We start from the raw sequence: 15,195 nt of genomic DNA, 5'->3' as shown, positions 1-15,195 counted from the left end.
AACGTTTATGATCTCTTTATATTTTTTTTAATTGCAAAAATAAACAAATAAAAAAAAAGCAAGGGGCAATATTGACATTTTGTTATTGAAAAGGGATTGAAGAATCTTAGGAAGGGCAATGTTGACATTTTAATTTTATTTATAAAATTGAGAAATCCTAGCATGAGTTGTTCCTTGCACGATGAAATGCATGTGAATCCGCTGAAGAGAAATTGTTTGTGGCGACAGCACCAATTCCACAATAAATTATTATTATTATTATTTTATTTTCAATCAAATACTAAGGGATATTGTCCACTTAGTCGATCAGATTCATAATTTTAAAACGTGCCTATTAGAAATCTATATTCTTATAAGAAATATTTTGTACGACTGATTTAATATTTATTTTTATAAGGGTTCAACTTTAATTGAATTTATAAAATAAAAAATTAATTTTAAACAATAATGAATCTGAAGAATCAAAATTGTACGCTAAAGTATTTAATTTTAATAGTTCGTACGAAGATGCCAAAGTTAGACACACACTTTTAATTAAAAAGAAATATATATATATATTTAAAGGTAACAGAACCTGCACAGTACTAGAGAAATATATATAAAAATATATTTATATAATAAACTAGACAGTAAACTGCAGTGTAATTGGTTTTTATTTTTGTTCTTTTTGTCTGGTTCTGTTTTTCCTTTAATTCCGATGTGCTGAATTAATCTATATATTTGATATTTTAATAATATATTTATTTATTAACCTACAAAAATAAAAAGCAATAAGAAAATTAATAAAAATACTGGTGGGTACCCAAATTTGCCATTTATCGGTAAAATTAAAATCCAAACGTCGACGTCGAAATTGCAAGTTGCAAGGGAGAAATAAAAAATAATAATAAATACATAAACAATAAATTTGTCGGTGAATGAGGGTAAATGTTATTTATTTATTTAATATTATAAAATATAATTAAAAAATAGAGAGGCTGCGGAAATAGAGCTAAACACTTGGGGCACTGTGCCTCTGCAAAATACCTGCAAAGTAAAGGAGGTTCATCCTCTCTCACAAAAGCTTCCATTATCGACATCTTCAGAAAGCTCAGACTCGCTGTACTCTACTGGTGGAGGCGTTGTGGAATTCAATCGAATCGAATCGAATCCACCACCATGAACGACGACGATGCATGTGGAGTTATGGAAGCTCAGTACATACGCAGGCATCACCGTCACCACCCGAAGGAGAATCAGTGTACCTCTGCTGTTTTCAAGAACGTTAGAGCTCCGGTTCCTCTTGTGAGTTCTTTCTTGGCCTCACTCTTCCGATCCACACCATTTCTTTTGATTTTGTTTTGCTCTTCCATTTTTCGTCAACGCTCTTGCACTCGTTTGTGATGGATTGTCGTTCTATTTCAATTTTTCCTCTACTTGCCTGTTTTAGATTCTTGCTTCCTTACCTTTTTCCTTTCCGACTTCAATTGGTGTGGATTTTCTGCAACTTTTTTACGGATCGTTATGGTTTAATGAGATTCGGATTTCACTTGTTCTTTTTGTGATTTTGTTTTCCGCTTATTCCCGGAACATTTTTCTGTGCCAAATAAGGCCTAATTTTGTTCAACTAGATAGTTTTCATACGTGATTGCATATCCTTATTGAGATGTGACCGTGAGGATGAGATTTTACTTGCTTCTTTCTAAGGTGCCAGAATGAGATGAGCATCTTTGATAAATCTTCTTTGTTTCTTGTGAAATGATATAATCTTGGCGAATAGCCTCCATCAGTTCTTGATTTTGATCTTTCTTGCAGTTTCGTAATTGATGAAATTGTGGAGTTTTCTTGAATTTGTTTTAAGCTTTTAGTTGAGTTTCTAATAACTCAAGGTTGCATTATATCAGGTTTGGTCACTGGTGAGGAGATTCGATCAGCCCCAAAAATATAAGCCGTTTGTTAGTCGTTGTGTGGTGAAAGGAGACCTGGGCATTGGAAGCGTCAGGGAAGTGAATGTGAAATCTGGTCTTCCTGCGACCACCAGTACTGAGAGGTTGGAGCTTCTTGATGATAAAGAACACATTCTTGGAATCAGAATCGTTGGTGGAGATCACAGGCTCAAAGTATGACTATTCTCGAACTCAATTTGTTTGATGGGGCCTTTGATGGTGAAAAATTTTGTTCTGTTCAAAGATCTCTATAAATTGAAAACATTCCTGCTTTAATTGTGCAGAACTACTCTTCCATCATGACTGTCCATCCAAAGGTTATCGATGGAAGACCTGGGACGCTTGTGATCGAGTCTTTCGTGGTCGATGTGCCTAGTGGGAACACAAAAGACGAGACGTGCTATTTTGTTAAGGCGTTAATCCAATGCAATCTCAAATCTTTGGCTGATGTATCGGAGAGGATGGCTGTGCAGGGGCAAACTGAACTGCTCGAGAAATAGTTGGTAAGGAGGAAGCAACTGAACATTGATGTGAATAGTTTCATGGTAGACCCAGAGCCCATTTTAGCTGCAGTTGTGCTGTGCCATGTATAAAAAGATTGTTCAGAGCTATACTACTACCACATTCCCTGAAGTTTTGGGTGCAAGTCCGGTGGTTGATTTTCCATCACATGGATATGAATTTGGCTGGTTTTTTACGTGCTTTTTCATGTTACTCGGTTTCTTTCCTTCTCGAAGGGCAATTTGCACTGGCTATCCATGGATGAAATTTGGAAGATTCTTAATTTATGTTAATTAACTTGGGTTTGTGCAGCTTGGTAGCAGAAATTTAGGGCCTATGCATTGTAGCTAAAGGCAGTACTGGTATGTCGTCCTGAAATAAGATAGATTATGGCTTTATACATGTCAGTCTTGACCCTTGACTACACTATTCCTGAGAATTTGTTCTCTACTTTTGTTATGTTATTTGGAATCAGCTGCTTTAAAAAGTAAAAATTGTGGAATGGTCAAGATTCAGGGACTTGTTTTTCTTGCTTGGGACTGGGAATGTGAAACCAATTTCTACCTCCATGTACAACAATTAGGTCTGTTCTCAGCCATAATGTAATGAAATGTAGAAGATTGCTCATTTAGTTTCCTTATTGATGGACTCAAAAAAGTGAAAAAATTCACTGATGGGGCTTATGAGGGAGGAGAATGCATGGGGATGGACGCCAGAAAAATTTGTGGTTTGATCTTTTGATGAGTTTCATTTGAGTATTAATTTATGTGTTGAAGCGTCTGTTAGTTTAAATTTTTCAATCCCTAATGGGTGCTTGATCTATTCATAAAATGTTTTAGGAGGTTCGAGATGTTTTAGACCTAAAATTCATTTTTATATTGAATGAATGGGTTATTTTTTTTATAATATTTAAATATTAATCTCATGTGGGCTGAAAGTTTGAGAATGTTCCAAAGAAATTAAATATATCTAACAAGTAACAGCTAAGCTATGAGCTGACATTTTGTTATTATAATTAATTAATTATTTAGAGTAATTAATACAATTATTTAAACTACGTATTCTATATTCGTAGGAATCAGATCCATTGACCTCTAGTGTAAAAATAATGAAAAAACTAGCACCACAAATAAATAAATAAATAAAACATTTGTGAAGCCACAGAAATACGATTTATTTTTCCATATAATTCAAAGATATGAATTTTACAATTTAGCATTTTTTATACACAATTTTACCAAATTTTAAAGTTTAGTTCAATAAATTTAAAATTTTAAAATTAGCTTTTACTTATCATTTTTTATAAGATTCTACTATGTACTTAAACCTTGTAATTATCTGAATTAATTAATTAATTATATATATAGTTGGGAATAATATATTCGTACTTGTAACCCTTTTAATTTTTAGAAATTAGTTGTTATTGTTAATTCTCATAAATAATTTATTTAAAAAAAGCTATGTTTTTTTTTTTCGGAAGTCGAGACGCCTCATATTGAATCTTATCCGTAGTTCACTGTATTTTTGTATAATTTCCCCTTTTTTAATTAGGTTCCCTCGGTCAACGTAACTGTCGCGCCACAGAAGCTCGTTGTGTTCGACGCGCCGTCATGGCCAAGAAGCGGGATCGCCAACCCGTCTCGAATCGCCGGCAAAACCAAGCCGTCTCTTCTGATCAGCACCACATCGTTGGTGATTCCTCCTCCGACCGGAGGCTCATCATCATTTTCGTTGTCTTCTTTGTCATTTCTCCCGCCATTGCCGTTCTCGTTTATCACAAATACACCTCAAGTGGTGACTTTTCTGGCGCATCTGTATACGAACGGGGCCTTATCAAGACCGATATCCGCTATCAAGAAATCTTAGCTGTATGTCTTTTTGAATCTTCAGCTACTTTGAAAGTTCTATAAAATGCTTTGGTCACTAGGATTTCCTAAATTTTGTCAACTTTCCGAAACCGGTCTATGCCTCATTGTCTCTTCGATGTGGCCACTAATATGACAAAGTATTAGCGCAGTTCGTTCAATTTGCTTCTGTAAGTATGTTACTCAGTTGCTTAGGGTCTTCTGTTTGATGCAGGAGCACTCGAATGTCGCAGAAAATGTCTCTCGCCGTCATTATGATTATCCTGTACTTGCTTATATTACTCCGTGGTATCCACTTGGAAACTCTCTCGTGCCACTTTTAATCTCTCAACTATCTTCACATGTTCTTCTATGTGTGCATATTTAAAGAGTCTCTTAATCTATCAGCTTAAAACTTTAGCAAAGTTCACATGGTAAATTGTGCAGGAACTCCAAGGGCTATGATATGGCAAAAAAGTTCAACTCCAAATTTACACATTTATCACCGGTGTGGTATGATTTGAAGAGGTACAGAAATTACGTCGATTTTTTTTTCTTTTTTTATTGTGAGTTTTTTTGGATGTGAAACGGACCTTTCATGAATAAAGAGAAGAAATACTAGAAATGGGGGATAAGAAAAGAAATAACCTGAGACCAAGGGAAGATATGGAACAATCTATTATTTGGTGAAATCCGAGAGGACATTTACTTAACTAGAGAATGAGCACCAACGTGAAAAATCAAGAACATTTGGATTGCAAGGCTCTTCTTACTATTCTACCTTTAAAAGCTTTCCATTCTTTCCAAGCTACGCCTCCACAAAATTGCAATAATGGAGCACATTCAACACACTTCTACTTACGTTTATCTCTTAGTGGTTTTCAGCTGAGTGTAATTCCTACACAGAAACACATGATAGCTACATTCTTTGTGTTAATTTTATTCATGTAGTTTGCTTTCTACATTCTTTTTGTATTTCTTCCTTTTCCATGTTGCTAAGAGTTATGTTCTGGTACAGTCATGGTTCTCGCTTAGTGTTGGAAGGAAGGCACAATGCTGATCAAGGATGGATCTCCGAGCTAAGACTGACTGAGATGCCCTGGTACAATGAAGGATGTATATTTTTTATAGTTCATGTAGCACTAGAGGCAAGCAGATGGTGATATTAGTTCCAACAATATAACAGAAAACATTCATTAGATGAAGTTTGATGAATCCTGGATTTATGTTTTGTGAGGTATTGTTGGGATTCTTTTGGATCAAAGAACGCATAGAGGATTTGTCTTTGGAAGGTTGTGAATTTCTGACAATTTGCAGGGCGTTCAGGGAGCATTGATTAATGGTCCACTTTGACTGTACCTCTTGTGCATGACTAGTAGTCTTAAATCATTATATTTGAGCTTGGACGGATGTTGGGCCATTTTATTCATTCATTAATTCTAAAGTAGGTATTGCCCAGAGTGGTTGTTGAAGCATCTCCTACAGATTTGCTTAGAAAGAAGAAGCTGAAGGACAAAGCTATCGATCTAATTGTAACAGAATGCAAGTAAGAGTACACTGAATGGTCTCATGACTTTTGTATGTGATTCTGAATTTCTTATATATTAAAGAGGCAGATCCATGTTTTAGAGTCAGACTCTTAGATGCCATTATAAATTTCAGAGTCAAGGTTTTTTTTTTTTAATAAAATAATTAGATTACAACTCAACTTGATGTGTTGGATCATTCTGGTGTAAGTTTTGTTCTTTTGTAATCACAGATTTGATCTTGTTTAGTTTGCATGTTGCAGATAAGTCTCACAATCTTTGTTTTCTTTTGTCCAGGGAAATGGGTTATGATGGTATTGTGCTAGAATCCTGGTCAAGATGGGCTGCTTATGGGATTTTGCGTGACCCAGACCTGAGGAATTTGGTAACTAGTCTCTTCCTTCCCTGTTTTGAAGATGTTGTATACTACTTACCGCCTAAGAAATGAAAAATGTATTCATTTAAAAAGGACCTATACTGTTTCATATTTGTCAATATGGTATTCTTGGTTCTGTTTTGTTCAGTAAATGCTTATTCCTTTTGGCTTACCTGTGTCATTTTATCTTCTGGTTTTATTATATGTTGTTTCTTTCAATACGAAGTTAATTTAGTTTAGGGACATGGGGTTTGAGAAATTTTCCTTGATCTTTTTCCTTATATGCACCTTGTAATATGGCTTTCATGTTATCTAGCTGTTGAGGTTATCCAAGCCCTGAATGGAAGAGTCGAGAGAATAAAGAAGAGAGAGAAGATTAGAACTAGTTTGTTATTGTGGTCGGACTGCCTAGGCTTTCTATTACATAGATGGTGGTTATGATGGCCACCATTAGTCTTGTCAACTTTTCTTTATATTTTTAATGATGTCTACCTGGAGAGGAGGCCGTCAAAGTGCATGTGTGGGCGTCTTCAGTTCAGATATTAGATAACTGAGGGATCTGGTTTGATTCCCTATTACAGGCACTGCAATTTGTCAAGCAGCTTGGAAATGCCCTGCGTTTAGAGGTTGAGAGCAGGAGATCTAAGCAACCGTTGCAACTTGTGTATGTCATTGGTCCACCACGTACAGAGAACCTAGAAGAGCACGATTTTGGGCCAGAAGATATGCAGAGCCTTAATGGGGCTGTGGATGGTTTCTCACTTATGACCTATGATTACTCCGGTCCGCATAGCCCAGGCCCCAATGCACCAGTGAATTGGATTCGTTCCCGTTACGGCTTGTACTTGGTATCAAGCGCAATAGCCCTGTTCAACACGAGGCTGGCAAGATGTTTCTTGGAATCAACTTCTACGGCTATGATTTCAGCCTTTCTGGAGGTAGAAACCATTCTATCTTTTATATTCCTTTTAATGAGTAACAGACTAACGTCGTGTAGTTATGGATCATTTTGTCCAATCTTTCTCCTTTACCAAGAGGTAATTTTGGACACCAGTTGACCACATCCAGGATAGAAAATGCGGTAACTTTTATTTCTAAGTTTCGATCAAAATCAGAATATATGTGCAATTCTACGTTCTGCCAGTAAAGTAGCCATGGATTCTGACATTCATCCTCGATTATGAACTGCTTGTAATGGCAGTGAGCCTAGTTGGTTGTTATTTGTTGTCTCTGTTCCCTTTAGCAAATAAGGCAGTTCCTCTTCCTCACTTTCTGAGAATTTTTTTTTTGTCAAATTGAATCGAGTATGAACGCGTAGATCTTCACCCTCTTTATCCTCTAGTAATTCTAGGAATGATCATTTTTTCACATTTATATATCCGAAGCCTAAACGAAATAAAATTTGACATCAGGAGATTGTCTTGTTTGTAAAGGAATTCCATTAGCTAAAGAGTGCTCGTTTTTTAACAACAGTTGTATTTTGCTGGAATCAATAGGAGGTGGAGCCATCACTGGAAGAGATTATCTATCTTTGTTGGAGAAGTACAAACCTGTTCTGCAGTGGGAGGATATCAGTGCCGAACATTTCTTCTTATATGCTGATAACAATCAAAACAAGCACGCAGTTTTTTATCCATCACTGAAATCAGTGTTCACACGTCTTGAGGAAGCTCGATCCTTGGGTACTGGCATCTCCATATGGGAAATCGGGCAAGGTTTGGATTACTTTTTTGATCTTCTGTGAAAAGTCTCAAATTTGCAGCTTTTCTTAGCTGCTTTTGAGTGACCACCGTGAAGTTTTGATCACTTTTCCACCTTTATGCTTCAATTCATTTATGGCTGATGCAAAACTATATCCATATTGGTTCTATATTCTTAAGGAGCTGAGTAGTGAGCCAATTTGTGTAAGCTAAGACAGGATCGTCATCGGATTCACCAGAGGCCTGGGGTGTCCAGAATCTCCTCTACTACCCACCAGAAAAAGGGAAAATCATTGACTATGCTTGATGTAACAAACGATATCCATAATGTTGAGATGCTAGAATGGCTTCCAATGTTCTAGGACAAGTTGTTAGGAATAATTAATATTATCAATCGAGAGATTTTTTTTTTCTTTTAGAGTAAGAGTCTAATTCTATTTGCTACCATATTGTATTAGTGAGCTCAATTACGATCTTGATTAATATTTTTTCCATAAATAACAAACATTTTATGCTGTCGTCTAACTCCCATTTTCGTCTGTAAATGTATTGAAGCCTGTTCTTAGAATTTCAGTCAAACTTGACAATGTCCATCTTGTTCTTGTTACAACTCAAGTGTTCTAGTTGAATATTGTACTACAAAATTGTGTACTGTACGTGCATTGATTCTTCTTCCCATTCCCACCGTGTAATTTCATCGGCTTGTACTTCTGTACTGAAAGTTCTACAGAAGTTCCAAGGGGGTTTAGATCTAATCGCATCTTTCCACTCTTAACTTTCAGCCACACAAACACGTCTCTCCAAAAACAATCATCCTGCCACATGTCATCTTGTTATTGGTTGCAGATCATCTCTCATTCCACCTCAGCACTCTGTTGAAGAAAAACAAGAGTCCCAATTGCAACACAACTCTCTCAAGCTAAGCCTTGTCATCCCTTTTCACACCTTGCCCTCCATTCAATCATATCCCCACCAAAATATGCCAAATTGGCATAAACACTTCACTTGTTATGTTTGTTGAATCCATCTCATCAGAACAAAATTGGCATGGAGGCCCTCAATGCAGCAAGTTTGAGCCCCTTGGCTGTTCTTTCCGACAGAAAAAGAGAACCCAGAAAACTCTCCCCAATCCCATCTCCTCCCTCCTTCAAGTCGCCAAATTCTGCTAGTTCCAGCACAAATTTACCAGTTCCACAAGGAATTTGTTCATCAAGAAGCTTACAAGGAAGCCTAGTGCTGTTATCTTCGGTGCTTAATGCTGGTGTTGCCGGAGCTCTGACATACGAGGAGGCTCTCCAACAATCTGTGAGCACTTCGTCATCTGGGGACTTCGATTTAAATGGGGTTCTTGATGGGATTATAAATTTTGGGACAGAGAATCCTGGAATCGTTGTTGGTGGTGCTGTCATTTTGGCACTCCCTTTCTTCTTCTCGCTTTTTCCCCGAAAATCTAAGCCATGGGGTGTTGAGTCCGCTAGAAATGCTTATGCAAAATTGGGAGAGGATGCCTATGCTCAGCTACTTGATATTAGATCACCGGTTGAACTAAGGAAGGTGGGCGGCCCTGATGTTCGGGGTTTGGGCAAAAAGCCTGTGTCCATCACTTACAACGGTGAAGGTAAGCCAGGTTTCTTGAAGAAGCTTGGTTTGAAGTTCAAGGAGCCTCAGAATACCACATTGTTCATTTTAGACAAGTAAGCCTTTGCAGAACTCTTTACGTAGGTGCTCATCTTTGTTAACTTAGTTTAGACTTAAAACCTGGCTAATGAGCAATTCTACCTATTTCCCTGTTTGTTGGTTTGTTAGAGTTAACTATATAAACAACCAATCGTGTCTTTCCTTTTGATGGCCCTTGATTGAAAGACAGTGACAGGTCTAATTGATACCCTCAAGCTATATCACTAACTTGAAGATAAGAATTGTTCTTTTAGTTCACAAATCAATCAGGATGCCTTTACCCGCCATTTGGTTGGTGAATCCGAACTGATAGCGAAAACAAGATTGTATGTCAATGAACTACTTTTAGCAAATGTAAGCATCTTTTGTGGTCTATGGAAAATTGAAATCTTCTGGTAGTCTAGAATCATAGTTACGGTGAGACTTCACATCGATTGAAGAAGGGAACGATTTCTTATAAGGGTGTGGAAACCTCTTCCTAGCAGACGCGTTTAAAAACCGTAAAGTTGACGGTGATACGTAACGAGCTAAAGCGGACAATATTTGTTAGCGGTTGACTTGAGCTGTTATAGTTATTCTGACAGATGGTGTTTGAAAATGATCTGTCTAAGCTTTTTTGGAAGACAGATATGATGGCAACTCCGAACTCGTAGCTGAGTTGGTAACTGTCAATGGATTCAAAGCTGCTTTTGCTATTAAAGATGGTGCAGAAGGACCTCGTGGATGGACGGTTATCACCATTCTTCTTTGTCTCTAAGTATTTCTTTCAGTATATTCTAGGAGGTTCTCACTTGGATCTGTGCCTTGCGCAGAATAGTGATCTTCCTTGGATAACACCGAAGTCATCTTTCAGCCTTAGCAGTCTAACAGATGCCATTGCCGGTGCATTTGGTGTATGCATTTCTATTCCAATTCGTTTACTTAAAACTTTGCATTGGCCAAAGATGATTGGATTTTCTCTAAGATTCTTGATTAAAATTTACGTGTAGGAGGATTCTGAAGGTCTGCCTGCTGTTGCTACTGCTGTTGCTGCAGCAGCTACTGGAGTAGGTGTATTGGCTTTTGCTGAGGTTAGCTCATATCCTTTGCCTATGAAACAATATCAAGAGAACCAATAATAATAAGTCTTAGATTATCTCCTTCAACAGATGGAAACTGTTCTCCAACTTCTGGGTTCAGCTGCAATCATTCAGTTTGTGAGCAAGAAACTCCTATCCGCTGAGGTGAGTTGGATATATGTAACTTAATGCTGTGTTCACCATCATCCTAGAGTTGTTCGACATTAAAATTCCCCATCGAACACATCATTCGAGACAACATCATCATGTTGACTTAATTTTTTCAGATCATCTACTTTTAGTACCTACGTCTCGTGGGAACTTGTTCTTTTATTCGGATTTTTGACGATAATACGTCGTTCAACCTAACCGCTCTGCTTTTGGTTACTGAAGTATGCTTGACCTCAATCCATTGGTAATAGGATCGGAAGAAAACTTTTCAAGAAGTTGATGAGTTCTTAAACACCAAGGTTGCCCCACAAGATCTTGTCGACGATTTGAAGGTACTTGATACATTCTGTTGAATTTACTATCACATAATCTCATAATCTCAACCATCTATGAATGTCAGGACATTGGAAAGGCTCTATTACCATTGCCTGCTACAGGCAAGTTACTGCCTGCAGCAGAAGAGGCAGCTGTGGAGGCTGCAACATCCAGTGACACTCTACAGACAGCAGAGGCTGCCCCTGTCTTGACTTCTGAACCAAAAGCAGAAGCTGTTGCGGAGCCTGCTCCCGAGTTAACTTCGGTTGCCAAACAAGAAGTAAAGGCAGAATCGTTGCCCAAAATCTCGAGGCCGCTTTCTCCATATCCTTATGTAATTATCACGTCCATGAGTATTTCTTTTCTTTGCTTTTTTGTTCCCAAGCTTCTAGTTGTAGATTGCATCTCAGAAAAGTGGAGAACTTGTCAACTGCCTAAAACAGTTTGTGGGATATCGGGGAGTAGAACGAAACACCCTTTATAAGGGTGTAGAAACCTTTCCTTAGCAGACGCGTTTTAAAAACTTTGAGGGGTAGCCTGAAAGGAAAAGCTCAAAGAGGACAATATCTGCTAGCGGTAGGCTTGGGCCGTTACAGCTTGGTTCCAACCGGACATCTTTTATAGTTTGCCTTTAGCACTTAGCAGTACCTCAAGCCATGTTTTCTAATACTCATACTCGAAATTAGAGGTTCTAGTCTAAGACCAAAATGGGTGCGCTTTAGAACTCAAAGACACAGTTATCATTGGGTGGTTTAATACTCAACTCTTGGCAGTAGGCACAATATCCCCAACTTGGAGCAGTCATTTTATCAAGTTGTTTTCTGCCTGTTAATGACATTCATGATACATACTATCTCTAAATCTCCATGTTTTGTCCCTGGTTGCAGTATCCAGATTTCAGGCCTCCGACGTCTCCTACGCCATCGCAGCCGTAACGGCGGAGTAATCTAGCTGGGAATCCCAGAGTCTACATTAGTGAGGTATGGTGGGTGAGCTTGTCATATGTTTTAGTGTTGAAAGAAGGCATGGATGACAGAGTAGGTCGTTGCTGTTAGTCTCCAACAAAAAAGTATGCTGCTTTTGTGATTTTCATATTACAAGTCAATGAAATTGTAGTTATTTGCAACTTTGACCTCAAACTCTTCAAATGAAGATTGGATTAAGCTCCAAATTCAAAAACTCAGTACTCTTTCACCTTCACTAAAGAAAACAGAGTGGGGAACAGGTATGAATCAACTGGAAATTGCATAAGTAGTTCTAAGAATCATGGTTTCTGCCCAACTTTGAGAGGGGCCATGATGTTTCCTTTTCAAGTTATGAATCTTTCAAAACAACTGGAACCATTCATACTCTTTTGGTTTGAGAGTCTGGTTGTTCAGCATATCTGCTTGAGTTGGAAGTCTTCTTCTTTGAGTATTATCATGATTTATTCATTGGTCAAAGTTTTGAAAAGAAAGATAGGGAGCAAATTTGAAGATGGAATTCAAATTTTTGACCAAATGGAATTGGAATTTGAAATCAAACAATATAAAATTAATAGGAGTTCACCCCAGATGACCCACATTTAGCTTTGAAGTTTTAAGATAACTCTCGTTGAGATATAATCTTGGTTCATTCATGTATCTTTCCTTTACTCGAGCATTACACGAAATCTCCTATTACATCCATAGCGTCAGCACCTCAGGCTAAACGTACATGTGAAGATCATTCGACGTCACAACCTTTTCCTTTAAACACTCTTTACATACTTGTTTATCATTTGTGGGTCTGCTGCATACTATGTTTTCGTCTCTGTTCAAGCATGAAATGGCATCATCTTCTTAGAGTGATAAGTAATGAAAGAGGGTTCAAAGTCAAAGGAAACCGCGTCAAAGAAAACTTGGATGTTTTTGTTTTCTTTTAAGAGAAAGTCCGATGCGTTTTGAATATGATTCAGAGTCGAAGATCAAAGGCCCACATGATGTGTCGACGTAACCAAAGGGTTCATATCTGACTTCACCACACGACGTCACTGCCTATGGAACCTCTTTCCGCGTTGTCCCTTCCACATTGGCTATGCTTACAGAACCCACATCAAATTACTGCACCCGATGGCTTTTGAAATGGTCAGCCATTTCCACTTTTTCCCAACTTTTTGCCCTTTATTTAGTATTTATTTCTTTCACAGCCCTTCTTACACGTCTTGGCTCTCTCTCTTCAGTGTTTGACATCTTTATATCCCCCTTCGCTTCCAACCCAACTTCCATACCTCTTCAATTCTCTCAAAGTTGGGAGCCTTTCCCTCTTTCCTCTTTTGGGTTCACAGTAATTGGGATTTGGGAGTGACCCATTTGAGTGAAAACAGCTTTCTTGTTTCTGGGTTTCGCCAAAATTTGAATCTTTGAATGACCATATTCTTCTTAGATTCTATCAACTACTGTGTGTGCCGCCGCCGCCGCCATTTCTTCTTTGGGAATTTGTAATAATGGAAATGGAACACAAGAGTTTGATCACCGAGTTGACTCAGGGGAAGGAGCTGGCCCTTCAACTCAGAACCCATCTCCACCCTTCTTCTTCCTCTTCCCCAGCAGAACCATGCTTCTTCTTGACTGAAATGATTCAGTCTTCTTTCGAGAAAGCACTCTTGCTTCTGAAATTCAACTCTTCTAGTTCAATAATGCCAGATCCGACAACCCATAAAATTGCTTCGGTGGAAGAAGAAGAAGAAGAAGAAGAAGGAGAACCCCGCAAGAACAAGAGGAAGAACAGTAGTAGAGATGTGTTGAAGAGGAGGTAAATTAAATTTTGAGTTCCAACTTTTTGTTCTTTGTTCTTTGTTCTTTGTTCTTTGTTCTTTGGATTTGGAGATAAATCCTTTTTATCTTTGCAGAAAATTACTGCCTAAATGGACAGAGGAAATTAAGATTTGCAGAGGAACTGCCCCTGAAGGTCCTCTCAACGATGGTTATAGTTGGAGAAAGTATGGCCAAAAAGATATCCATGGAGCTAATTTCCCAAGGTAAATAATAATAAATAAATCTTGGGTTAATTTTTGGCATTAATGGGTATTTAGGGTTTCATTTGATTAATAACAACTTGGGATTTAGTTGCGGATTAGCATTATTTCCACATGTTTGAAGAATAGTCAACCAACTTAATTGGGTGAAGAAAGAAAAGTCAACCAACCAAATTGATTGGGTGATGCAAGTGGAGAACATGTTGATATTATAAATATGAATAAAATGGTTTGATTTATCTAATTTTTTTGGGTAATTTTGAAATGTGCAGATGTTATTACAGATGTAGTCATAGACATGAACGAGGATGTTTGGCCACAAAACAAGTTCAAAGATCCGACAATGATCCAAACATTTTCGACGTAACCTACAGAGGACGACACACATGTAACCAATCCACTAATAATTTGGGGTTGGTTTCTGGTTCACCTCGAAATGAAATCTCTGGAGATCAAGAAACCGGTCAGACTCAGCAGCGGAACCCGAATTCCGAAATTTTCTTCAATTTCGGTGTTAAATCGGAGGATTTTGACGATGTTTTTCCGCCCATTTCCTTTCTCTCCTCCCCCATGATGGACCTGCCTTTTTTTGCCGACGGCGGCTTGTCTGCAGCGCCAGTTTCGTCAGCCACGTCGGAGGAGACGGCCTGGGACTGGAGCGGCTACCACGGCGGAGGGATTCAGATGGTTCAATCGTCGGAGCAATCGGACATGATTTCGGCGACAACTTCAGTCACCAATTCGCCGATTTGTAATGAGGATTGGGATTTCGATTTTGACCAGAATTTCCCCTTTGACTCTCTAGATTTCATCTCTTCATAAAGTTTTTTTTTTTTTTTTTTTTTTTTTTTACCTTTTTACTAATTTTTCTTCATTTTCAATATAATTATTATTATTATTTTCTCCGTGTAACAATAACTTTGGGGTTAATTTGTGTATTTTAAATTTTGTTTTGTTCTTTAAGTTTGTAATGTTTTAGTGGTGAATTTTTTTTTAGAAATGTAATGTAATGATTTCATTAAGTTATTGAATATGGGCCTTTGGAGAAGTGGAGAAGAGGAGGAGAAGAAGAATATGAGCTTTTAGCCCAAATCACTGCCATGAGTT

General features: G+C 37.8%; 4 protein-coding genes across 4 annotated transcripts; all 4 read left to right on the top strand.

Moving 5' to 3' along the window:
• Positions 1–964: 964 nt before the first annotated feature.
• Positions 965–3,053, top strand: LOC111791580 (abscisic acid receptor PYL3). Its single transcript, XM_023672972.2, has 3 exons — positions 965–1,284; positions 1,884–2,099; positions 2,210–3,053. Exons 1-3 carry the CDS (start codon positions 1,159–1,161, stop codon positions 2,423–2,425), a joined length of 558 nt encoding a protein of 185 aa, XP_023528740.1. The 5' UTR covers positions 965–1,158; the 3' UTR covers positions 2,426–3,053.
• Positions 3,054–3,931: 878 nt separating this feature from the next.
• On the top strand, positions 3,932–8,440 carry LOC111790783 (uncharacterized). The gene is given in 10 exon segments (XM_087122222.1): positions 3,932–4,294; positions 4,506–4,579; positions 4,718–4,798; positions 5,289–5,359; positions 5,362–5,372; positions 5,719–5,816; positions 6,094–6,181; positions 6,754–6,997; positions 7,000–7,110; positions 7,669–8,440. Coding segments are annotated over 10 exon segments (1,284 nt in total). The 5' UTR covers positions 3,932–4,036; the 3' UTR covers positions 7,917–8,440.
• Positions 8,441–8,779: 339 nt separating this feature from the next.
• LOC111790782 (rhodanese-like domain-containing protein 4, chloroplastic) lies at positions 8,780–12,272 on the top strand. The gene is made up of 8 exons (XM_023671839.2): positions 8,780–9,566; positions 10,177–10,279; positions 10,362–10,442; positions 10,539–10,619; positions 10,698–10,772; positions 11,030–11,110; positions 11,179–11,427; positions 11,981–12,272. The coding sequence occupies exons 1-8, from the start codon at positions 8,920–8,922 to the stop codon at positions 12,026–12,028; spliced, it is 1,365 nt and encodes a 454-aa protein (XP_023527607.1). The 5' UTR covers positions 8,780–8,919; the 3' UTR covers positions 12,029–12,272.
• Positions 12,273–12,421: 149 nt separating this feature from the next.
• On the top strand, positions 12,422–15,136 carry LOC111790128 (putative WRKY transcription factor 41). Its single transcript, XM_087122223.1, has 3 exons — positions 12,422–13,865; positions 13,963–14,091; positions 14,361–15,136. The coding sequence occupies exons 1-3, from the start codon at positions 13,558–13,560 to the stop codon at positions 14,908–14,910; spliced, it is 987 nt and encodes a 328-aa protein (XP_086978349.1). The 5' UTR covers positions 12,422–13,557; the 3' UTR covers positions 14,911–15,136.
• The last annotated feature ends 59 nt before the right edge of the window (positions 15,137–15,195 follow it).

The sequence above is a fragment of the Cucurbita pepo genome, chromosome 3, assembly GCF_057944985.1.
Source record: "Cucurbita pepo subsp. pepo isolate OVF chromosome 3, ASM5794498v1, whole genome shotgun sequence".
In the NCBI taxonomy this organism is placed as follows: domain Eukaryota; kingdom Viridiplantae; phylum Streptophyta; class Magnoliopsida; order Cucurbitales; family Cucurbitaceae; genus Cucurbita; species Cucurbita pepo.
Note: the sequence above shows the minus strand (reverse complement) of the source record. Positions and strands in the feature narration are given on the sequence as shown.